Genomic DNA, 25,977 nt, shown 5'->3' on the forward strand with positions numbered 1-25,977 from the left:
TGTAAATGTTATGTAAATAGTTGACAGCATGCATCTAAGTTCAAGTTTTACTTTTGGGAGTTTTCTGGAATTTATTTTCTATCCATAGTTGGCTGAATTTGGATGTGAAACTCATGGATATGGAGTGCCAACTTGTTTGTCTTTATCCATTTTAAAATTTTATTTTTAATTATTAATATCCATTAATGGATTTCTTAATATTGAACCAATTTTTCATTACTAGAATACATTGCTCTTGATCATACTGTATTATTTTCTCAACATAGTATTGAATTCTGTCTGCTAATATTCTATTTAGGATTTTTGCATCATGTTCATGAGTAATAGTGGCCTGTGGTCCAAATCATACTAGATTTTGGTTTCAATGTAATAATTTGCTGCATAAAAGGGATTAGGACATTCTCTTTCATTTTTCAATGCTCTGAGAAGTCTTTGGAGCTCTGGGAGTATCTGGTGTTTGAAGATTTAGGAATTTCTCTGTGAAACCTTTTGGATATGGTAGGTTTTAATACATTTACTTTTTATTCTTCAATAATTTTGTTTCATCAGTGTAAATTGTTCTGTTTAAACTTTGTTTCTATTGGGGTCAGTTTTAATAATCTGTATCTCCCTAGGCAATTATTGATTTCATTTATTCAATTTTATTTATGTAGAATAATATATATAAAATAATGGCATCATTGACTTGATGAATTTGAGCAAGCTCCAGGAGTTGGTGATGGACAGGGAAGCCTGGTGTGCTGCAGTCCATGGGGTTGCGAAGAGTGGGACACGACTGAGTGAATGAACTGGACTCATTTATATAGACGTCTGTAAAGTATTTTCTTACTGCTTTAAAATTTTTTGTTTCCTTTATGTCATCTAATTGTGCTGTTTCCCTTTTCTTGATCAAAATAGCTAATGGTTTGTCTTTGGTGTTCGTTTTTTCTCCCAAGAAATAACAAGAATTTTGATGTATTGATTAGGTCCATTTTTTTTGTTCTCTGCCTCATTCCTTTATGTTTTTATTCTTTCCTTCTTCATCCTTTCACTTGGTTTATCCTTTTCCTGCACTAGAAACTGAAATCATGCATTTTAATTCTTTCATTTTTTACTGATCAAAGTATTTAGTGATAGAAAATTTTCTCTCATTACTACTTCAAATGTATCCCCTAGATACATATCATTTACAAAGATTGTCTTATTTTAGTTTTTATTTCTCCTTTGATCCAAGTGTTTTTAGTAAAACAACTTTAAAGATGAAAGGGTCTTTTGTGTGTGTGTGTGTTTTAATATTTTCTAGCTTTGTTGTGTTGAATTGAGAATGTTGCTTGTAATATTTTTACTTCATAGGACTTAAACATTTTCTTTGTGACTTAATATATTATGGTTTGTTATTTTTTTTAATATTCCAGGGGTACTTGAGAGGAAGATGCATTTTCTCTATTAGATGAGGAGTTTGATGTATATTTGTGAAATTCTCATTATGTTGTTTAAGTTGTCCATCTGCATTTTTATTTTTAGTGTTTTTCTTCTATGTCTCTTTGACTTACCTATAGTTTTTGTTTAAAAATGGTGATTGCTGTTTTTTGGTATGTGAATAGTCGTGTGTTGTAGTTTCATTTGTGAACTGTGCTTTTTGGTATTAAAAAATGCCCTTCATTGATGTGATTAATGCTTATTGAATGACATACTGTTCATTCAAATGTGGAAAATTCTTAAAGAGAATTCTTAAAGGGAATTGTTAAAGAGATGGGAATACCAGGCCACCTGACTTGCCTCCTGAAAAATCTGTATGCAGGTCAAGAAGCGTTAGTTAGAACTGAACATGGAACAACAGACTGGTTCCAAATAGGCAAAGGAGTACATCAAGGCTGTATATTGTCACCCTGCTTATTTAACTTATATGCAGAGTACATCATGAGAAATGCTGGGCTGGAAGAAACACAAGCTGGAATCAAGATTGCTGGGAGAAATATCAATAACCTCAGATATGCAGATGACACCACCCTTATGCCAGAAAGTGAAGAACTACTAAAGAGCCTCTTGATAAAAGTGAAAGAGCAGAGTGATAAAGCTGGCTTAAAGCTCAACATTCAGAAAACTGAGATCATGGCATCTGGTTCCATTGCTACATGGCAAATAGATGGGAGACAGTGGAAACAGTAACAGACTTCATTTTTTTGGGCTCCCAAATCACTGCAGATGGTGACTGCAGCCATGAAATTAAAAGACACTTGCTCCTTGCAAAACAGTTATGACCAACCTAGACAGCATATTAAAAGCAGAGACATTACTTTGCTAACAAAGGTCCGTCTAGTCAAGGCTATGGTTTTGCCAGTAGTCATGTATGGATGTCAGAGTTGGACTATAAAGAAAGCTGAGCACCGAAGAATTGATGCTTTTGAACTGTGGTTTTGGAGAAGACTCTTGACAGTCCCTTGGACTGCAAGAAGATCCAATCAGTCCACCCCAAAGGAATTCAGTCCTGAATATTCATTGGAAGGACTGATGCTGAAATGAAACTCCACTACTTTGGCTATCTAATGGGAAGAACTGGCTCATTTGAAATGACCCTGATGCTGGGAAAGATTCAAGGTTGGGGGAGAAGGGGACAACAGAGGATGAGATGGTTGGATGGCATCACTGACTCAATGGACATGAGTTTGAGTAAACTCCAGGAGTTGGTGATGGACAGGGAGGCCTGGTGTACTGTGGTCCATGGGGTCGTAAAGAGTCAGACACAACTGAACGACTGAACTGAACTGTTCATTCTATATTTTTAGCCTTTCTAAATTGGCTTTAGTATGTGTATAGCGTATATAGTTTGGTCTTGCTTTGTAAGCTGAATTAAAACCTTTTTTTAATAGATGAGTTGAATCCATTGATAAATATTGACATGACTGATGTCTTCAGTCACAGTTGTATCGTAGTGTTTTGTAAATATGTGTATTATGTATGCTATGTTTCTTTCTAAGATATGTGTTCTTTTATTTTACTTACACCGAAATTTTTTGTCTAGGAAGTACCGCCGCCCCCCCTCTTGCCCCCACCCCCTGCCACCACCAGTGATTGTCTTTTAATGTATGTATACTTTTAAGAAAATGCTCTTAGCTGCTTTTTTTTTTTGTTTGTTTGGTTAAACCTTTACTCTCGATTTCTCCATTTTTATTGGTATACTTTAGTTTCCATCCTTTGCCTCCATGATAAACAATAAACTTACTCTACTTTCCTCTTTTTCTTCTGCCATTTTTTTAGCTGCATATTTTTACTTCTCAGCAGTGGCCACAGGACTGGAAGTCAGTTTTCATTCCAATTCCAAAGAAAGGCAATGCCAAAGAATGCTCAAACTACCACACAATTGCACTCATCTCACATGCTAGTAAAGTAATGCTCAAAATTCTCCAAGCCAGGCTTCAGCAATACGTGAACTGTGAACTCCCTGATGTCCAGGCTGGTTTTAGAAGAGGCAGAGGAACCAGAGATCAAATTGCCAACATCCGCTGGATCATGGAAAAAGCAAGAGAGTACCAGAAAAAACATCTATTTCTGCTTTCTTGACTATGCCAAAGCCTTTGACTGTGTGGATCACAATCAACTGTGGAAAATTCTGAAAGACATGGGAATACCAGACCACCTGACCTGCCTCTTGAGAAATCTGTATGCAGGTCAGGAAGCAACAGTTAGAGCTGGACATGGAACAACAGACTGGTTCCAAATAGGCAAAGGAGTACGTCAAGGCTGTATATTGTCACCCTGCTTATTTAAGTTGTATGCAGAGTACATCATGAGAAACGCTGGGCTGGAAGAAACACAAGCTGGAATCAAGATTGCGGGGAGAAATATCAATAACCTCAGATATGCACATGACACCACTTTTATGGCAGAAAGTGAAGAGGAACTAAAAAGCCTCTTGATGAAAGTGAAAGAGGAGAGTGAAAAAGTTGGCTTAAAGCTGAACATTCAGAAAACGAAGATCATGGCATCTGGTCCCATCACTTCATGGGAAATAGATGGGGAAACAGTGGAAACAGTGTCAAACTTTATTTTTTGGGCTCCAAAATCACTGCAGATGGTGACTGCAGCCATGAAATTAAAAGACGGTTACTCCTTGGAAGAAAAGTTATGACCAACCTAGATAGTATATTCAAAAGCAGAGACATTACTTTGCCGACTAAGGTCCGCCTAGTCAAGGCTATGGTTTTTCCTGTGGTCATGTATGGATGTGAGAGTTGGACTGTGAAGAAGGCTGAGCGCCGAAGAATTGATGCTTTTGAACTGTGGTGTTGGAGAAGACTCTCGAGAGTCCCTTGGACTGCAAGGAGGTCCAACCAGTCCATTCTGAAGGAGATCAGCCCTGGGATTTCTTTGGAAGGACTGATGCTAAAGCTGAAACTCCAGTACTTTGGCCACCTCGTGAGAAGAGTTGACTCATTGGAAAAGAGTCTGATGCTGGGAGGGATTGGGGGCAGGAGGAGAAGGGGACAACCGAGGATGAGATGGCTGGATGGCATCACGGACTCGATGGACGTGAGTCTGAGTGAACTCTGGGAGATGGTGATGGACAGGGAGGCCTGGTGTGCTGCGATTGATGGGGTCGCAAATTGTCGGACACGGCTGAGCAACTGAACTGAACTGAACTGATCGCTGATTCATACTGTACGGCAGAAACCAATACAACACTGTAAAGAAATTAGCCTCCAATTAAGTTTCTTTTTAATTTTAAAAAAGGCAGGCAATCATATGCTGAACTGAACTGAACTTTCATGTAGTTTTCCACAACTTTTGTTTTTATATTAAACCTACATTTAAATATTCTAAATGTTCATGAATTAGACATTTTGTTCAAGTTTCCTACTCATTTCTTGGTTGAATGAAGTTTATTATCTAAAAAATTCCTCGAGTCATGGATACGGAGTTTCTTTATTTGAAAACTTTTAATTTCTTTTTCCTAAAGCCTTGATACTTAAAGTGCCACTTGGGGATAAAACTTCCTTAGGTTACACTTTAAATTATTATTATTATTTTTACAAAATACTGCTTCATTTTTTTCTTTTTAGTGCTTTTTGAAATTTCTGATTCCTAAGGTTTTTTTTCCCCCCTTGTTAAAGTTCCTTGATTCTTAGGTCTTACAGATTTCTTTTGAATCTTAGGAACTGAAAAGATTTAGTAGGATGTGCCTTGGAGTCTTGATTTCTTTAGGTATTAATTTTCCACGATACCCAATGGGCTGTTGTTTCATTTTGTGCATTCAGGTTTTTTTTTTTTTTCTGTAAGTTTTCTTGGTTTACAATTTTTAAATGTTCAATGTTTACTTTTCCTCTTTATCACTGTATTTTTCTTTGCCTGTTTTCCATTCCTACTACTCTCTCTTTCATTTTTTCATTTCTACTAGTTTTTAAAAAATTCTTCTTTTTATCCTCCACTTTGGGTCCCAGCATTTACTCAATATCCTTTATCGAATAAATGTTCTCAATCTATTCTGTCTTGCTTATCTTGTATTGTATCCTTGAGGTATGAGATAATATTGTCTTTTTCTTCCCTCTCGTTCCTGAGTTTTGTAAGTTTTCCTTTCACGCTTTGCTTTTGATTGTCTGTGTCTGCCATAATTTTTCAATTTTGGACTCAAAGTGGCTTTTCATATCCCCAAATTCTTGTTTGAGTATATTAATTCCACCTAGATTGTTATCACCCAGATTTCTTGTGCTTCATGCTGTTTTATTGGATGGAATTTTCTTCTCGACGTGTGTTGGATTTTTTTTTTTGGTAATACTCTCATAACAATGTGTTCATTATTTTTTTCTATTCATTTTTTTTATGATATTGGGGGTGTGTTTGTAGGATTCCTAGCTCATTGGCTCCCTCTTCTGTCATTACAGCAAACTGCAGATACTTTTATTTCAGTTCAGTTCAGTCACTCAGTCATGTCCGACTCTTTGCAACCCCATGGACTGCAGCATGCCAGGCTTCCCTGTCAATCACCAACTCTTGTCCGTTGTGTCAGTGATACCATCCAACCATCTCATCCTCTGTCATCCCCTTCTCCTCCCACCTTCAGTCTTTCCCAGCATTAGGGTCTTTTCCACTGAGTTGGTTTTTTGCATCAGGTGGCTAAAGTACGGGAGTTTCAGCTTCAGCATCAGTCCTTCCAATGAATATTCAGGACTGATTTCCTTTAAGGTTGACTGGTTGGATCTCCTTGCAGTCCAAGGGACTCTCAAGAGTCTCCTCCAACACCACAGTTCAAAAGCATCAATACTTCGGCGCTCAGCTTTCTTTATAGTCCAACTCTCACATCCATGCGTGACTTCTGGAAAAACCATAGCTTTGACTAGACAGACCTTTGTTGGTAAAGTAATGTCTCTGCTTTTTAATATGCTGTCCCGGTTGGTCATAGCTTTTCTTCCAAGGAGTAAGTGTCTTAATTTCACCATCTGCAGTCACCATCTGCAGTGATTTGGAGCCCCCCAAACATAAAGTCTCTCAGTGTTTCGATTGTTTCCCTGTGTATTTGCCATGAGGTGATGGGACCAGATGCCATGATCTTAGTTTTCTGAACGTTGAGTTTTAAGCCAACTTTTCACTCTCATCTTTAGTGGACTTTTTATTTTGGTGGTGGGGTAAGCTTGTTTGCTCTTTGAATTGTGACTCTCCTCTTTGCCTTTTTGCTTTTTTCTCCCTTCATCATCCCATAGCCAAAGGGCTTTTATCTCTTTTTGTCTCATTTCTCTCTCAGTGGCTATGTGTTTCAAACACTGCTCTTTCAAATTATGTCTGCTTTTAAGTCCGTATACTTCAAGCTGTGATCTGCTTGTATATCTTGTTAGTATTGAAACTTAGGGTTGACTTTGTCTTTCTAAAACTTTGATTCTAAATCCATCTTTAGGTTCATCATTATCTCTCTTTAAATTTCTTTATTATAGTTTTTCACAGTATACGTTTGCTTGTAACAAAGCCTTGTGGCAAAGAAGTGGTGGGAGAGGAGCATGATATAACACTTCCTGGCATTAGGTGATTTTTTTTGTTCTTATTTTTATTTTTAGTTATTTTGAATTTGGGGCAATTTCTGTCTTTCAGGTTATCCCGAAAGCATGGTTTTTATGAATTTTGTTTATTTTTATTGTTCTGTTTTGCTTCCGGAGGAAATGTTGAGAAATGGGGATCTAAACCACCATCCTTGTCTTTAGGAGCCCTGAAGTGTTAGTGAAGCTAGAGGTTTTAAAAATGCATTAAAAAAAAAAAAAGTTCGGTGTTTACCTTGGTGTTCATATTATCTCATTTAATTGGCACAATTTTCTTGATAATGTTGTCTCCTCTTCACATTTGAAGAAATTGAGAGAACACGCTACTAGACATGATAATTTGATCTAAAGTGATGCCAAGCTTTGTGTTCTTTCTACTATATCATTCTATCTCTATGGCAATTGAACTTACAAAATCATACATTAACAACCGACCTTAGCCTAATAACGTTTAGTGAGTATTAATATAAACAATCAATTTATTCACCTGTTCCTAGTCTCTTATCTTGGATCCCTGTTACATTTCTAGTAGCCTCTTCTCCATTGATTGCTACTCTTTGCCCTGCAGAGGGGCATCCTTTTTGCTCTAGGCAATATAATGTGCATTTACTTCTGCTTTATTGACTGTGCCAAAGCCTTTGAGTTTGTGGATCACCAAACTGGAAAATTCTTAAAGAGATGGGAATACCAGACCACCTGACCTGCCTCTTGAGAAATCTGTATGGAGGTCAGGAAGCAACAGTTAGAACTGGACAGGGAACAATAGACTGGTTCCAAATAGGGGAAGGAGTACGTCAAGGCTGTATATTGTCACCCTGCTTATTTAACTTATATGCAGAGTACATCATGAGAAACGCTGGGCTGGAAGAAGCACAAGCTGGAATCAAGATTGCGGGGAGAAATATCAATAACCTCAGATATGCACATGACACCACCCTTATGGCAGAAAGTGAAGAGGAACTAAAGAGCCTCTTGATGAAAGTGAAGAGGAGAGTGAAAAAGTTGGCTTAAAGCTCAACATTCAGAAAACGAAGATCATGGCATCTGGTCCCATCACTTCACGACAAATTGATGGGGAAACAGTGAGAGACTTTATTTTTCTGGGGCTCCAAAATTACTGCAGATGTGACTGCAGCCATGAAATTAAAAGATACTTGCTCCTTGCAAGGAAAGTTATTACCAACCTAGACAGCGTATTAAAAATCAGAGACATTACTTTGCCACCAAAGATCCATCTAGTCAAAGCTATGGTGTTTTAGGTAGTTATGTATGGATGTGAGAGTTGGACTATAAAGAAAGCTGAGCATCGAAGAATTGATGCTTTTGAACTGTGGTGTTGGAGAAGACTCTTGAGAGTCCCTTGGACTGCAAGGAGTTCCAACCAGTCCATCCTAAAGGAAATCAGTCCTGAATATTCATTGGAAGGACTGATGCTGAAGCTGAAACTCCAATACTTTGGCCACCTGATGTGAAGAACTGGCTCATTTGAAATGACCCTGATGCTGGGAAAGATTCAAGGGAGGGGGAGAAGGGGATGACAGAGGTTGAGATGGTTGGATGGCATCACCGACTCGATGGAGATGAGTTTGAATAAACTCCGGCGGTTGGTGATGGACAGGGAGGCCTGGCATGCTCTGCAGTCCATGGTGTTGCAAAGAGTCGGCCACGTCGGAGCGACTGAACTGAACTGAGTGCATTATATCATCTACGAAATTGATTCAACAGATGTTAGTTTTGTTTTTTATCCTGATAGAGTACTCCACTGTACATTCTCTCCAAACATACCATCATTTTCCCCTCAGCCCACTTTCACTATGGAAGGATCAATGTATATTCATTGTGTTTTCAAAACTCAGTGCAATGTGGGGTTCTATTTTCACCTCTGAATTGAAACTATCCATATGCTGAGGCTGTAAAATCTCCTAGCTCCTTGGAAATGATTGCCCCCAGTAGCAGCAGCTGTCAACAGCTTTTGGCAGCCTCCTTTCAAGAGTGGGGTGTTATATTGTCTGTAGTTTTCTTTTAAGTAATTTAATCTGCACCTTAGGGGTGCTTAGTTAACAGTTTTGAAGTACCTTAATCAGGAGTGCACACTCTGGGGGTAGTTAGTTAACATTTGAAAGACCCTAATCAAGATTCTATACTCCAGAGGCAACCAGTGCATCAGATACTGCTCTCTCAATATGCAGCGGTGGGTACATTAATTAGAATAAAAGATGTTAGAGGTAATTTTTCATTGGTGAACCCAATGGTATTTAAGATAAGCAGTTGACCAAGTTGCTCCACTGGGGCATCAATGGAGGATAAGGATTTGATGAGGCCAGTAGCCTACCAGTGTGGGTCTGGAGCTTGGTTTGGTCTTGTGCTTGCAGCCTTCAAAGGACTTTTGTTATCTCGCCTGTCCACTGGAGCGTGCTAAGTCTGTAGCTCCACGTGGGCCAAATCCTGCCTGCCTTTGCCTGCTTCTCCACCCAGAGTTCATTGGACACACACTCTGTCTCAACTTGTTTGCATTTCTTGTCCACAGAGATGTTGTTGTCAATTTTGAGCTTTTTTTTTTTTTTTTTTAATTTCTTAGCTTATATTTTATGTATAATTGAGTTTTGAGCAGATTGTGTATCTTAGGTGTGAGCTTACAGTGCCAGGTTGATCAGAAGCATAAGAATTATTTTTAAGCAGTAACTTTCTTATTTTCCCCTTAAGAATATTGTCAGTGTTTTGAGGCCAGGCTCAGAACAGTGAGGGCAGCGTGACAATGTACAGTTCTGTTGATACTTTGTGGTCTAATTAGGCTTGGTAATTTTTTTGAAGGTTTTTTTTTTTTTAACGCTGAATTCTGATTCATAGTAACAGTTCTCTTAAACAGGGATAAGGTTCTTGAATACAACATGTAAATTATATAGGTTGAAATCATATATATGAACTTTACATAATTTATGGACCCTGCATAGTGTAAGGAGTGACATCTGTAGGAATTTCTATAGGAAACACTGCCATTAACTCTTATGCCTTAACTGACAGGTATAACTATAAACGATAAACAAAATGGCATATTCAATAAAAAGTTAATGTGTATTACCAGGGCCCTTACCTTCTGCAGTTTAATGACGTGTGTATAGGCCTGGCCTGTGTTACCTATCTTCTTACCAAACATACTGAGAAAAATAAAGCACAGGGGCTGGTCTAGGTTGCTTTCTGTATTTACTGATGAACAGAAAAGTAGTTTTCTCTTATGAGATATTTAGCTGCATAAATGGACTATTCACCTTGCTTGTCTGTTACTAAATAGGCTCTTATAATTAGCTGTAGGCCTTGGAAGCAGAGATACCTAAAGTTAACTATGGTTTAATGGAATCAGGGAATTATAGAGCTTGAAAAGACCTTAGATAGCATCTAGTTAATTCTTTCATGACTACCTTAGTGTACTAGTTAAACCCACCTTCCACGATCCCACATATCCACTGAGGTGTAGATATATATGCTTATCTGTCTGCCCTGTCTTGTCTGTTTACCTGTTTAGTAATATGTGTGTGTCTAAAAGAAACAACTGGGACCAGTAACATTCTGGTAGAAATAATTGGTTCAAGAATATAAAAGTCTTTTAACACAGTCCTATAGGTTAAAGTCTTCTAAACCAAGTTCAAGAAATTCTCACTTGATAAGGTCCTCAGCAAAAAGAAAAAAGAAAAAAAAAGGTAAATATAAAAAATCAAAGATAAGAGAATTGGGAAAGATATAAAGTATTTCTAATTTTCAAGAGTTTTAAAACATTGAATACATAACAGTAGAGGTGCATAGAAGAGGGTGATTTAGGGTTTATCAGTGTTGGGACTTGATGTTTTGTTCTAATGATGGTGTGAAGACTTGCTGAGTTTCAGCTAGATTATTTTTGTACAAGGCTTTTGTCCTTAAAGCACCAATAATTCTATCTGACCTCACCGGGTTTTTGTGATTATTAGATGAGTCTTCATGGCTGATTATATTATTCTTTAGAATTGCCTTTTAATTTTCAGCTGATGCAAGTGAAATAGATAATATAAATTAATTAATATTGGCTCTGTTCAGTGTTTATGCTCTAGGAGATTTTGGGAGACAAACAGAAAAGATAAGTTTGTAAGCAAATGTGCCATTTGGGGCTGTGGCATTTTATTATTCATACCTTGCTTATTTGTTCTTTGTAATAGGCTATCTGTCATATTAGGGTGCATATAAGTATCTGTATGCCATGTAGTCTAGGGGCGTGTTGATTTCAACTGTGCGTACCTCATACCCAGCACGCGTCATCACCCAGCTCGTGTGCAAGGTGCGACGTTTAGGTGGCCCTGATGTGTCCTGTCTGTGGCTGATGTGCTCGTTCGTGAAGATCATTCTGTCCCAGCTGAATTTCTGTTACTTTTTTCCTGCCTAAAGCCCTACTTGGAGCTTTTGCTTCATTTTCCCTCTCTGCCCAGCTGCATTTAGATGGCTCCCTGGCCGCTAAGTCCTTCTCTACTGTTGAAGCTGGTTTTGCAGGATGGAGTACTTCTGTGGCCTGAGGGGTCCAGTTCTTTATGTGTAAAACAAAGCCAGTAACTAAACTGTCTGTTCTTGGAATGTCATGACTGGAAATATTGATGACTTTTTTTTTCACTTGGCTTCAGAACTGTCATGTCAGTTTAGAGGCTGAAAGCTTCTTGGTTCTGCTCCCAGTTTGCTAGTATTAAAATATTTAAGATTAATTACCGTATCATCAGATGCCCTCTATGCTGTGAAGGAAACCATATGGATTTGATCATTCTGTCTCCTTCTCTCTTGTTGTGGGTTGGTCTAGTGAGTTGAAGTTAAGGCAACAGCATTATGGATAATCTGTAGAGGGCTTATTCACTTAGGAACAAATTTGTGTAAGTAATTATATCATGGATGTCATTAAGTGAAGTGAAGTCATTAAGTTTATACGTGCATTTTATGAGTTGGGAGCAAAAAAACAAATTGAGGGGAATAGCGCACATGTTGTCTGAAGCAGAGGTTTCAGAGACTTTATCCAGTGGTTAAAAGGACTTATTTCATATCCTGGGATATTTTCATTCTTTCCTAAATAAATTTCAAAATACTCCAGTGGTGCCGAAGAACTTTGATTGGGTCTGTTGTATAGATGAGCTTGAATCTACTAAAGAAGAATGTACACACTCTTTCAGGAGCCACATTTTTAAAAAATTCAAAAGTCTCTTTAAAGGTTTTGAAGCGTGGGTTTCAGCAGTTGTGGCACTCCTGCTCAGTTTCTCTGTGGCGTATGGGAGCTTCCTGGACCAGGGATCGAACCGGTGTCCCCTGCATTGGCAGGTGGACACTCAACTAGTGGACCACCAGGGAAGTCTTGAAGGGATCACATTTTAAAAGCCTTTCAGGTATTTAGAAGAGTGAAGGAGAGAGGGGAGGATGGGAACACCTTTATTAGGGTCCATCCTTAGGCCTTTACTCACTTTTGCTTTTGTCTATTGTAGTCCACCATTTGTATTATAAGAAAATTATTTTTAGGCCAGAGGTTTTTAACCTGTAGTTCCTCTGGTTGTTGTGGAACCCCCTGAAATTATATGAGAAGTGTTAGTTGTATGTGTGTTAGTTTGAGGGAAAGGCCTGTGGTTTTCAGTAGATGACAGACGTCTCAGAGCCCAGCCCTGCCCTCTTTCCACTCCTACGGGGGTTAAAAGCCAGTGTTAAAAGCTATTTCTTTCATTCCCAAACCTTATGGTTTAGATGAAACCTGTCGTCTAAAGATCTACTACTCAGAAAACTTACGTGGATTAGCAAGACCTATCTTCAGTAGATAATGATATTATGTTAGACGTGTATTTAAAGAAAAATAGAAAATTTTTTTTTCTTTTGTGTTTAGGGAATATTCTTCTATTCTTCAAGCTGTTTCACTTGTACCTACTGTTTTTCCTTTCTTTTTCTTCATCTCTTACAGTTTGTTATACTTTTAACTTATATGTCTTGTCTTTTCCACGTGTATTTATGTCTTTTTATCAAGCTACCTATCGCTCCTAATTAACCAATATGAATTTAAGACTACGGTGTGGCTCTTTGGAATTCTGCAGCATCAAGTATGGCATTTTATAAACAGTGAATGTTGGTAAATGTCACGAACCAACTGACTCACTGCAGAAGTGTAGAAAATTTTCTGTGGAGATTTGCTTACTTTTAATGTTTCTACCCCTTATTAACTGGGTTGGATATAATTTGAGGAACATAATTTTTGTGTGTGATTCTTAGAGACTTACTGTGTAAGTATAATTTAATTAGATTTAATTGAAAAACATCTGTGATTCCTTTTAAGGGAGTGGTCCCATTTTTTAGATCCATACTGGGTTGTTTTTTTTTGTATTTCCATATCTTTTTTTTTTTTCATCTTTTTATTTTGTATCGGGGTAGAGTCAGTTAACAATGTCTGGTAGTTTCAGGTGAACAGCAAAGGGACTCAACCCTACGTATACGTGTGTCTATTCAGACCCATACTGGTTTTGGATGTGGTTATGCAGTCTGTGGCTACTGATTGATTTTTAGTTTCTTTCTTTCTTCTTCTTTTTTTTAACAGTGAAGGAAATGAGCCTCCAGGACATCAAGGAGGATTTGGAGTTGGATCCAGAGGAGAACAGCACCCTTTTTATGGGCATCCTCATCAAGGGGCTGGCCAAACTGAAGAAGATCCCAGAGACAGTGAAGGCGATCACAGAACGCTTGGAGCAGGAACTTAAGCAAATCGTGAAGAGGTCTACGACCCAGGTGGCCGACAGTGACTATCAGAGGGGAGAGAACCTCACGGCTGAGAACCAGCCAAGGTAGGTTTTTGCTAACTGTATTTACTGTACCTTTGGAAGGGTAGGCAGTGGTAAGTATTATATGTATCTTTGTTGCTGTTTAGTCACTAAGTCGTGTTCTCGTCTTTGTTGATGTTATTTCTTTTTTTAAAAAAACTTTATTTTGTATTGAGGAGTATACCTAATTAACAAATAATATTGTGACCATTTCAGGTGAACAACAAAGGGACTCAGCCGTACTTATATTGATACATGTGTCCACTCTCCCCCAAGGCCCCCTTCCATCTAGGCTGCCACATAACACTGAGCCGAGTTCCCTGTGTGATACAGTAGGTCCTTGTTGGTTATCCATTTTAAATATAGCAGTGTGTACACGTCTCCATCCCACATACCCTAACTATCCCTTCCCCCATTCTTTCCCCCTCTGGCAACCATATGCTTGTTCTCAAACTCTGTGAGTCTGTTTCTGTTTTATAAGTAAATTCATTTGTATCATTTCTTTTTAGATTCCACATATAAGGGATGTCAAAAGATATTTCCCCATCTGACTTACTTCACTCAATATGACACTCTCTAGGTCTGTCCATGTTGCTGCAAATAGCATTATTTCATTCTTAAGGACGAGTAATACTCCATTGTATATATATACCAAGTTGATGTTATTTCTTGAACTTTGGATGCTGTGGACCATACAAACTCAGATTGGTGAAAACAGCTTGGATGAGTGTAGCTCAGCTGGTTTTGGATGTAGTTGAGAAGTTATCCATACTCAAAGGTAAGAAAGTAGCAGTTATTGAATATTTCTTAAGCACTAAACTGTATTCAAGACAATTTATGTATATTACCTTATTTAATTCTCACTACAACTTTTTGAGCTACTTAGTATCCAGATTTTACAGTTAAGGAAACTGGGGTTCAGAGATAAAGTAATTAGCTCAAGGTCACAGAACAAGTAGCTAGTCTTGGAGTTGAGTGCAAGTCCTTGGTCTTTGTTCTGTCCCATGCTTTCTCCTTCAATGTGTGGTGATATTATATTTGCCAATAGGCATCAGTCTAAGGAATTCCTTTATGTACTTAAAACAACTAACATTTCATAATTCTTCTTTCATGGGGGGAAAACCACATCATCCTCTGATTCTGACTCTCTTGACTGTCATACACTGGGCTTAAAGCTTAATACTCTGATGTCATCTGATGATGGGAGAAGATATTTCAAATTGAGGCTTTCCTAGAAAATCCAAGATTCACTCTACATGGGTCTCTGTCCCTTCTTCCTGCTTCTCTCTTCTATTCCTCAGCCTGCCATGGGCACCAGATATGGGCAAGGCAAGAATTTGCTGTCAGAGGGGGAAAGGCCAATGGAAACCATGGTTTTATCTGAGAACAGAGGACAAAGGAGAACATTTCTTCTGAGTTGCTCAAATAATATGAGTTCCTGGGAGGTGCTGGACAGTGTGTTCTAGGCAGTATCATAATCAGACTAGCTTGTTGTGAAGGCAGTTCTACTCTTTGTACTTAGGACTTTAAAAACTTTTTTAAAAGAAGATAAGCGAATTTAAAGAGAAATAATAGCTTACTTAGTGTGGAGTCCCTAGATGTACTTTAAATTTTTGAGAAATTGATGTATTCTACTTACGTTTTTTATATTCTTTGGATTTTCTAAATAACACTGATTTTAATTACACATTCATTTCAGTTCAGTTGCTCAGTTGTGTCCGATTCTTTGTGACCCCATGGACTGCAGCACGCCATGCTTTCCTGTCCATCAACACCCAGAGCTTGCTCAAACTCACGTCCATTGAGTCAGTGATGCCATCCAGCCATGTCATCCTCTGTTGTCCCCTTCGCCTCCTGCCCTAAGTCTTTACCAGCATCAGGGTCTTTCAAATGTGTCAGTTCTTTGCATCAGGTGCCCATAGTATTGGAGTTTCAGCTTCAGCATCAGCCCTTTCAATAAATATTCAGGACTGATTTCCTTTAGGATGGATTGGTTGGATCTCCTTGCAGTCCAGGGGACTCTTGAGAATCTTCTCCAGCACCATGGTTCAAAAGCATCAATTCTTCGGTGCTCAGCTTTCTTTATAGTCCAACTCTTACATCCATACGTGACTATTGGAAAAACCATAGCTTTGACGAGATGTATCTTTGTTGGCAAAGTAATGTCTCTACTTTTTAATATGCTGTCTTGGTCATAACTTTTCTTTCAAGGAGCAAGAGTCTTTTAATTTCATGGCTGCAGTCACCATCTGCAGTGATTTGGGAGCCCAAGAAAATAAAAGTCTGTCACCATATCCATTGTTTCCCCAACTATTTGCCCTAAGTGGTGGGACCAGATGCCATGATCTTAGTTTGATGAATGTTGAGTTTTAAGCTCACTTCTTCATTCTGCTCTTTCACTTTCGTCAAGAGGTTCTTTCAGTTCAGTTCAGTTGCTCAGTCGTGTCTGACTCTTTGCGACCCCATGAATTGCAGCACGCCAGGCCTCCCTGTCCATCACCATCTCCCGGAGTTCACTCAGACTCGCGTTCATCGAGTCAGTGATGCCATCCAGCCATCTCATCCTCGGTCGTCCCGTTCTTCTCCTGCCCCCAATCCCTCCCAGCATCAGAGTCTTTTCCAATGAGTCAACTCTTCACATGAGGTGGCCAAAGTACTGGAGTTTCAGCTTTAGCATCATTCTTTCCAAAGAAATCCCAGGGCTGATCTCCTTCGGAATGGACTGGTTGAATCTCCTTGCGGTCCAAGGGACTCTCAAGAGTCTTCTCCAACACCACAGTTCAAAAGCATCAATTCTTCAGCGCTCAGCCTTCTTCACAGTCCAACTCTCACATCTATACATGACTACTCTTCGCTTTCTGTGAAAAGTGTGGTGTCATCTGCATATCTGAGGTTATAGGTATTTCTTCCAGCAATCTTGATTCCAGCTTGTGCTTCATCCAGCCCAGCATTTCTCATGATGTACTCTGCATATAAGTTAAATAAGCAGGGTGACAATATACAGCCTTGATGTACTCCTTTCCCTATTTGGAACTTCAAAAATTAATTCTCTCGTAAGCTTCATTCTGCAGTACGATTGGTAAAGAAAGCATTTTCTACCCCTCTTCTGCCATGGAGTATGTCAAAGCACGTGTTTGGAAAAGCATGGATTTTGGAGTTGAGCAAACTTGACTTTGAATTTCCATTCTGTGACTGAGAAAACTGCTGGGTCAGCCAAAAAGTTCTTTTGTTTTTTCATAAGATGTTATGGGAAAATTCAAATGAACTTTTTGGCCAATCCCATAATACCTGTCTTACAGGCTGGCTCTCATTAGATGAGGTTATATGGTTAGAGTTTGTTAGAATAGCGCCAGTCAGTACCATTCCTGCATACGTTGTGTATGAATACATAAGTTTATTTATTCTTGATTCCTTTCTCAACTTTCATGTTCATTGATCTCTCACACTGTGGTCCAGAGAAGCTGGGAATGGTTCCAGATTAAACTGTGCTTGTCTTTTTTCTTTGCCTGGAGCCTGGATTTTCCTGAAGGCCTTTTGCTTGCTTACTAATGAACACTCTTCAGAATTCTGATTTGCTATTTGCCCTGTTGCTGCAAGTCCTTGGATGAAAACACTGAACTTTCATGGGGAAACAGCACAACTATAATATATACTGGAAATAAAAGGAAAAGGCTATGGATCAGTAACTTTTCTACAGTTCTCATTACAGTCCCCTTAAAAGCAATGCATCTTTCGTAGGATTTTGATCTCTTCTGCTTCCCTTCCCTCAACCCCTTCCAAAATTCACAAGTGGAAATTATAGCAATAGAAGTGGAAATTCAGCATACTGCCCCAGGAAATAATAAATGTTTCTCTGTGAAGAATGAGTCAGCAGGAGGGTTTTTTCCCTTCAAGTTTCGTGTTTTGTCAGTATTTTAAAGGCTTTTGTAGGCAGGATATATTGGACACTGGCTCGTGAACAAGCTGTTTGTCTTGGTTTCATGCCTATAACATGATTTCCATTTTACAAAATCTACGAACCAGAAATTTGGGGCCAAAACTCTTTATTATACAATAACACAGAGAAAGCAAATATTGTGATTCAACCATTCTTTTTGAAAGTCAAAGACTAAATTCTTGGGTTGGTGTTCCAAATAACTGATAATTTAGAGCAAGTCTGTAGTGGCTATGTACCAACAAATGCTATAAAACTCCAAGAATCAATTACCTGGGAAACTTCATTCCAGAGTGATGGCACTGTTGCTTCTAGAGGTCTAGAATTTTAGAAAGGATGTTGGCAGATGATTCTTGAAGCTTGCATGGTACTCTGTTAAACTGTACTGGGAGGTGTCAGTGATACTATTTTAGAGAGAAGCAAAGTCTCAGTAGTTTGCATTATTACTGTTCTCTTTTACCCTTCAAGGAATCTCATGCTCAAGGGGCAAGAGTCTGTTTTCCGTAAAGGAAGATGGAGCAGAGACAAAAGAACCATGAATCCTTCTTCAGCAGAATTCTTCTCTCCATTAGTCCCCACTCCCGATGAGATAACTTGTTCCAGTCATTAGCATGTAAATGCTACTCTGAGGCTAGGTACCAGACTATAACTTTTCCTAGAAGTTTCATTGTTCAGCATCATCATCTTGAATATATTCTGGTTGTGATGCATTGCAGGCCTGTTTTCATTTGTCCTTATGGAAAGCGAATTAATGTTGTGTGCTATTTCTCTAGAAAAGGAGTGGGAACCAGACTAGTGAATTCTCTTTTGCTTTCACTTCCTGCAGAGCCAGAGTCCTTTCACAGCCAATTTTCAAAAATCACCAGGTCCCTCACTTTTTATTTTATTTTATTCTTGACCCCCAATCTATTGTCTATTTATAGGAGAAACATTTTGTCCTTCCATCCATTTTCTAGTGTCTTAAAACCTCAGTTTACTATGAAAGGAAGATATTCAACTACTGTTGTCACCAACTTGATAGACATTAGGATAACATGTGCTTTAAGAGCTCCCAGAACTTCCTACTACCCATAATTTCCTCAGACAGCCAGGTGGTGTCTTCAGATTCAGATGGTTGGTGTGACCTGCAACCTGTGCAGCTCAGAATCAATTTCTTCAAGTCCCACTGCCTAGTCTAGTTATTGGTTCTTTTCCAAAATCTAGCTCATGAACATTTCCTATAATTTTTGTCTCAAAAAAGCTGGAGGCGGTTCTTTATTATTTAGCATATAAGTCCCTGGTGGTGCAGTGGTAGAGAACCTGCCTGCCAATGCAGGAGACACAGGTTTTATCCCTGGGTCAGAAAGGTCCCCTGGAGAAGGTAATGACAACCCACTCTAGTATTCTTGCCTGGGAAATCTCATGGACAGAGGAGCCTGGTGGGCTACAGTCTATGGGGTCACAAAGACTTGGACATGACTTAGCAACTAAACAAGAGCAAGAAAAGCATGAGGAATACAGGGAAGAAACAGAATCTTCTCACAGCTGTTGTAGCTTGTCAAGAAATATGGAAGAGAGAAGAACTGGGAAAAGAGAAGGATTGGCCTGTGTGAAACAACCACTCGACTCATTTGAAAATGATCCTATTTAAAAATGAAAGCAGAATGGGGAGGTGCTGAAGGATCATTCCACCTTGGTAAAACTGCTGGTCTGGCAGGTGGATGCCATGACTGCCAGGGAGACCTTTTCCCCTTTTGGAAGATCATTCTGCCCTCTACCTTCATCTCTATTATGAATGAGGGAAGATTAAGCATCTGCTATAAAAAGAGAACATTGCATAGTCTGTGCTCACTGTGGTATTGAGGAAAGATTCATGGAAAAATGGGAGAGAAATATGCTTTAATGCTAAAAATAGTTGTGTTTGGATAGTGAGGTTATGGGTTCCCCTCCCCCAATTTTGCAGCTGTTAAGTTAATGTGAAAAATAAATTCATTATTTAAGAATTAATTTACGGTGTTACACAGGTTATTTAAATCAAAATAAAGCATTGCAGTACCTCCGTGGGGGTCCAGTGGCTAAGACTCTGTGGTCCCAAAGCAGGAGGCCTGGGTTCGATCCCTGGCCAGGAAGTAGATCCCACATGCCACAGCTAAGACCTAGCACAGCCAAATAAGTAAATAAAAACAAATATTAAAAAAGAAAGAAAGAAATTACAAATGGAAATTCTGATCGGAGGTATTAGTTTGGAAAAATACAGTACCTGTTGGCAGACCAACTGGATCATGTTCATTAAGTTGCTTTCTGTGGTGTGTGTGTACATGTGTGATTTTCTTGACTATTCCTGGAATGGAAGCTTCGAGAGCCGAGAGAATGCTTTTGCCTTGTTCAGCACCATATCTCTAGAATGTAGGCACAGTGTCCACCAGACCCATAATATATATTTTTTGAATGAAAGAATGAATTCTACTTATATTGAATATCTGTCATGGACCAGGAACTGTCCTAAAATACCAAAAAAATTGAATGATCTCCATTCTTGTGGAGTTTAAAAGTCTAAAGGGGAAGAAGGGCATTAATCAGAGAATCCTTAGATAACTGGATTATTACAAATTGTGTTTAAGTGCCGTGGAGGAAGAACAGATGTGCCCTGAGAACATATAGCCATGGGGATGCAATCTGGTCTGGGTAGGTGGGCATCAGGGTGTATGGTATGAATGTTTGAAATAAGTAAGGCAGCTTTTACTTTTTTATGCTGTCTCCACTCATTTGATAGCACCTACTTCTAGTTACTACTAGTTATTCTAGTTGGGCAGTTACCTTGACATTGACATATAAGATGTGGGAAGGAAAGCATCCAATTCTTGATGTGCCATTTTCAGGTTTTTTTGCTGGCTGATGAGAGTTTTATGGTTGATTAGATTTTGATCATTATTGCCAAGTGTACTTTTCTTGGAGATAATACCAAGTTTTCAGGTCATCAGTAATGTTTGAGAGGTCCTGTGTTACCTAGTAAACAGATTGTACTATAAACATTTTTATCTTTGTCAGTCTGATCAGTGAAAGATCGTATTTTCAAGGTGGTTTTGATTTGTAATTTTTAGAGAAAATTTGAGTGATTTAAACTTCCTATTTGTGTAATTTGTGTTATATCTGGATATATTTCTTCAAAATAATCTGGGTTGAGGGTGAGTGTAGTGATAGCTAAAACAAGATTAGTGTTAAATGATAATTGTTGAATCAGGGTGATAGGTGCATGATGGTTCATTATCCTTTCCTAAAAGTAGACTTATTTAAATGTTGAAATTTTCAGTAATACAGTGGTCAAATAGTGTTTTATTTCCTTTTCAGTGAACACCCATTTTTCCATTATGTTTGTCTTCTTATTGATTTGAAGGAACTCTTTATATATCAAGAAAATTAGTTCTTTGTAATTTATATTGTAATTTCCCACCAGCTGCATTCTCTTTTGACTTGATGATGTCTGATCATATATACATTGTTTTTATTTTTATGAGGTTGTATTTATTAATATTTTATTTTTAAAGGGTCTGGGTTTTGTGTCAGAACTTAGGTCTTCTTCACTCGTAGATTATAAATAAAAATTTCCAAACTTTCTTCTAGTACAATCTTAGTATTTATGATTTTGAGAGATTTGGTATCTGAGGGAGTGGCCATGCTACTTTTAAACATCTGTAGCACGTATTACTGGAGAAGGCAATGGCACCCCACTCCAGTAGTCTTGGCTGGAAAATCCCATGGACGGAGGAGCCTGGTAGGCTGCAGTCCATGGGGTCACGAAGAGTCAGACACGACTGAGCGACTTCACTTTCTCTTTTCACTTTCATGCATTGGAGAAGGAAATTGCAACCCACTCCAGTGTTCTTGCCTGGAGAATCCCAGGGACAGCGGAGCCTGGTGGGCTGCTGTCTATAGAGTCACACAGAGTTGGACACAACTGAAGTGACTTAGCAGCAGCACGTATTACATTGTATTGTAATCAACTGTATACCCTTTTCATTTTTGCCCCCTAAGAATTTGCCATGTAATGGATTGTCAGTGTGAGATGATGCTGGCTAAATAATTGTAACATTTACTTATCTGCTTTATAGTCATGTTTGTCTTTATAGTTGGTATTTGCCTCATTTCTTGAAACTTTTTTTCCCTCTTGATTTCTCAAGATATAGATTTGTGGAGATACACTGAATTATTGCTCTAAAAGTTGGAAAAATGTACTTTCAAATATTTTAAAAATTCAGAGTCCAGAACTTGAAATGAAGGCATACCGTTTTAATAGGCCACTCTTACAAAGTGGTTTTATCTCTGAGACGTCTAAAGGCTCAAGTCCCAAGGTTAGTTTTGTGGTACAAGTACAGTGCTCGTGGAAAGAGAAACAAAATATTTCTCACGATTGCTTTATATCCGTGGCTAGAGTCAGGCCTGTATTTTTCAAATAAGTAACGTTTCGTTTCATCTCTTCTTTCTCTGTTAGTTACTCTTTTAAATATCCAAAATATAGGACTTGGTGAAATTGGCGATCTTATTTTACGGAAAAATCGTTTAAGAGCAGCTTTGAAGCAAGGTCGAGCGTTTGTCCTGGTGGCTTCTCGTAGCCATTCTCAAGCACGGTATGTGGCACTTGGACGTGCTTGGCGTCAGGGAGGGCTTCGATGTGATTTGGATGAGTGGTTAATTCGCATCCAAGCAAGCGGGAAGCAAGTAAATTTAACTTCATTGATTATGATTCCATTTGATTAAATCTCTACTTCTGATTACACATATCAGTGAGAATATGCTCTAAATACACCCAACTGTTAAACACTGAAAGATATGAATAAGATGACCAGAGATGTACAGAAAAAAATCCCACTATCCTCAAGGAATGTCCTCACCTGCAGCCTAACTGAAATAGTTTTAGGATAAATGAAAGGAACTGCTTCTTTACCTCTGGGACTTATTACACGGTCTGCTAACTGAAATATCCAGCTTATTACCATGAAAGGTAGTACTGGTCCCAAATCTGCATGCTTTCTTGTAAGACTTAAGTTCATTGATGAGATCTTCTTGACATATCAGGTGAATTAATAACATTACCCATGTTATGGGTATGTTTATAGCTCTTTGATAAACGTGCGGTTGGACAGCTGTCTTTCTGATTTTATGTTGTCCTTTGGAGAAAGGGTGCTTGGCTGCATAGGCCAGACATCTTACTCAGTGTTGAACATTTCTTAAATCTTTGTTTTGCCTTTGTCAGGATAAAAGCAAAACATTTGCTTTTTATTTCTCTTGTTTTGCATGCTATAGGAAGTTCAATTAGAGATTGGGCCAGTTTAAGGAAATAAGGAGTGGACTGCAAGGAGATCCACCCAGTCCATTCTGAAGGAGATCAGTCCTGGGTGTTCTTTGGAAGGAATGATGCTAAAGCTGAAACTCCAGTACTTTGGCCACCTCATGCGAAGAGTTGACTCTTTGAAAAAGACTCTGATGCTGGGAGGGATTGAGGGCAGGAGGAGAAGGGGACGACAGAGGATGAGATGGCTGGATGGCATCACTGACTCGATGGACGTGAGTCTGAGTGAACTCTGGGAGTTGGTGATGGACAGGGAGGCCTGGCGTGCTGCAATTCATGGGGTCGCAAAGAGTCAGACACGACTGAGCGACTGAATTGAACTGAAGGAATTAATGGATAAAATGTACATTTCGGATTACTGATAATATTACTTATGTGTCAGCCCTCATGCTGCATCAAGGCCACTTCTCTATTTGGCAGTGGTAGGAACTGCCTTAGATCTTGTCATTTTCTTCATGCTTGTTGGTGTTATAATATAGATATACTCCACACTTAAACTGGCACTGACTCTTTCTTGTAGCAAAAACACACAAAAACAGACTTGGGTCAAATGAAATTCTTCCCTTGGTGATGTTTAGGAGTGAGGTCACATAGGATTAAAGTACCTTCGTGTGTATCTTAGGCTTTATTTCATGTTTTCTGGGCTCCTCTAGCTCCTGGTCCATGTTCTCATTATGTTCTCTAATCTGACTGAGGTGTAAGTTGGTTAGAGGAGGGTTCACTTTGTGTTTGCAGCCTGACTTAGGGCTGGGCACATACTAAATGCCCAGGAAGTTTAATGAATGAATAGGTAAGAAAAATGCAAAGAAGATACTTTTTAAATAAGAGTAAGCAATTTTTCTATTTAAAAAAAAATTCTCAGCAATACACACAGTGGGGTCGAAAGGATCAGCAATACTGCTGTCACTTGAGATTTAGAAATGCAAATTCTCCCCATGGTGGAGAAATGATTAAATTGGAATCCCTCAGTGCAGGGCCCACAGGAGTCTCTACTTTAGACGATTGTACGTATGCTAAAATTTGAGAACACTCTTTATAACATCAGAGACATCATGGAGTTCTGCAGTTTTGTAACGTTTATGCTTTGCAGAGCAGCCTGCCATCTGGCACCTCACCTGAGTGAGGCTCGCTGTTGGCCTTATCACAGGCAGGGGCATTATTATTAATCTCAGATTTGCCCAAGCAAATGTGAGAGCCGCAATCACTTGACAGTTCACAAAGCTGGTTGGTGGTGGTGGATTTCAGAGGAGAAGTTGCCTCTTACCTGCCATGGAAGTTTGCTTTCTGGCTTCCGTAAGGATGGTGGTCCTAGCTCATTTCCTGGGCCTGATTTTGTCCTTCCCTCAGAAGAACGGTATTCACGGCCACACATCCCTTCTCCCACCCACGCTCCCTGCAGTGATCAGTGGCACCCTCTCAGTGACAGCTGGCCTCCTTAAGAAGTATGATCAGCCACCACAGAGTAAATGAGTTTTAATTGGCTTGAGATGCAGACTGATAACTTAGGTACCTAGACAGTTCCACTAGAGACCTCGTACATCCTTGTACTAAAGACTAATATACAACTAAGTGATGAGAATAGACGCCTAAAATCATAACTTTTCTTGTCTTGAAGGGGATTTGTGGATAATGTTTCCAATGTTCTGTTACAACAGTATATTATTTTTCAAATGGGTGAAAGGCTTTTCTTCCTCCTAGCTTCATTGAGATGTAATCGACAGATAGCATTGTGTAGGTTTAAGGTGTACAACATATTGATTTAATGCACTTAAATGTTGCACAGTGATCACCACCATTGGCTAACATCTGCATCACCTCACATAATTACAATTTCTTTTTTTGTGGTGATAACTTTGAAGATCGACTCTCTTAGCAACTTTCAAGTATATAATACAGTATTAACTATAACACTATGCTTTACCTTAGCTCCTGAGATCTTATTCATCTTATAACTCAAAGTTTATACTCCTTGACCACTCTTTCCCCTTTAACCACTCTGATCTGTTTCTTTGACTTTGGCTTTTATAGTTCCCACATATGAGTGAACACATACAGTGTTTGTCTTTCTCTGTCTGACTTATTTTACTTAGCCTAATACCCTCAAGGTCCACTTCATATTGTCGCAAATGATGGGTTGTGCTTTCTCCTGGCTGAATAATATTGCACTGTGTGTGTGTGTGTTTTATCTGTTCACTGATTGATGGGCACTTAGGCTGTTTCCATATCTGGGCTGTTGTGAATAATGCTACATGAACATGGGAGTGCAGATATTTCTTTGAGAGTCTGTTTTCATTTCTCTGGGATATATATGCAGAAGTCAGATTGCTGGGTCATATGGCAGTTCTACTTTTAATTTTTTGAGGAACCTCCACACTATTTTTCACAGTGGTGCATCGGTTTACCTTCCCACCCAACAGTGCACAAGGGTTCCCTTTAATCCACATCCTCCCCCACACTGGTCATCTCTTTTTTAAGTTTTATTTTTAGAGTGTAATTGCTTTACAGTGTTAATTCTTACTGTACACCAAAGTGAATCAGCTATTATATGTACCCATATGTCCCCTCCCCTTGAACCTCATTCCTCCCGCCATCCTGTCTCTTGTCTTTTTGATGATAGCCCTGGTGTGAGGTGATCTCCTTGTAGGTTTGATTTGTATTTGCCTGGTGGTTAGTGATGTAGAGCACCATTTTGTGTATCCTTTGGCCATTTGTATGTCTTCTTTGGAAATATGTCTTATTCAGTTTCTCTGCCCATTAATTGGATTGTGTTTTGTGTTATTGAATTGTATGTTCTTTATATATTGGATATTAACCCTTTATCAGATATATGGTTTGCCAATATTTTCTCCCACTCCTAGGTTGCCTTTCACTCTGTTGATGGCTTCCTTTGTTGGGCAGAACCTTTTAATTTGATGTTCTACTTGT

At 38.9% G+C, this 25,977-nt stretch overlaps 1 protein-coding gene across 1 annotated transcript in view; it reads left to right on the forward strand.

Moving 5' to 3' along the window:
- Positions 1 to 25,977, forward strand: part of EXOC4 (exocyst complex component 4) — an 816,823-nt gene that overhangs the window by 70,902 nt on the left and 719,944 nt on the right. The window contains exon 6 of the mRNA XM_052638352.1: positions 13,573 to 13,816. Within this exon, the coding sequence (XP_052494312.1) occupies positions 13,573 to 13,816 (244 nt within the window). The remainder of the gene's footprint in view (positions 1 to 13,572; positions 13,817 to 25,977) is intronic.

The sequence above is a fragment of the Budorcas taxicolor genome, chromosome 4, assembly GCF_023091745.1.
Source record: "Budorcas taxicolor isolate Tak-1 chromosome 4, Takin1.1, whole genome shotgun sequence".
Lineage (NCBI taxonomy): Eukaryota > Metazoa > Chordata > Mammalia > Artiodactyla > Bovidae > Budorcas > Budorcas taxicolor.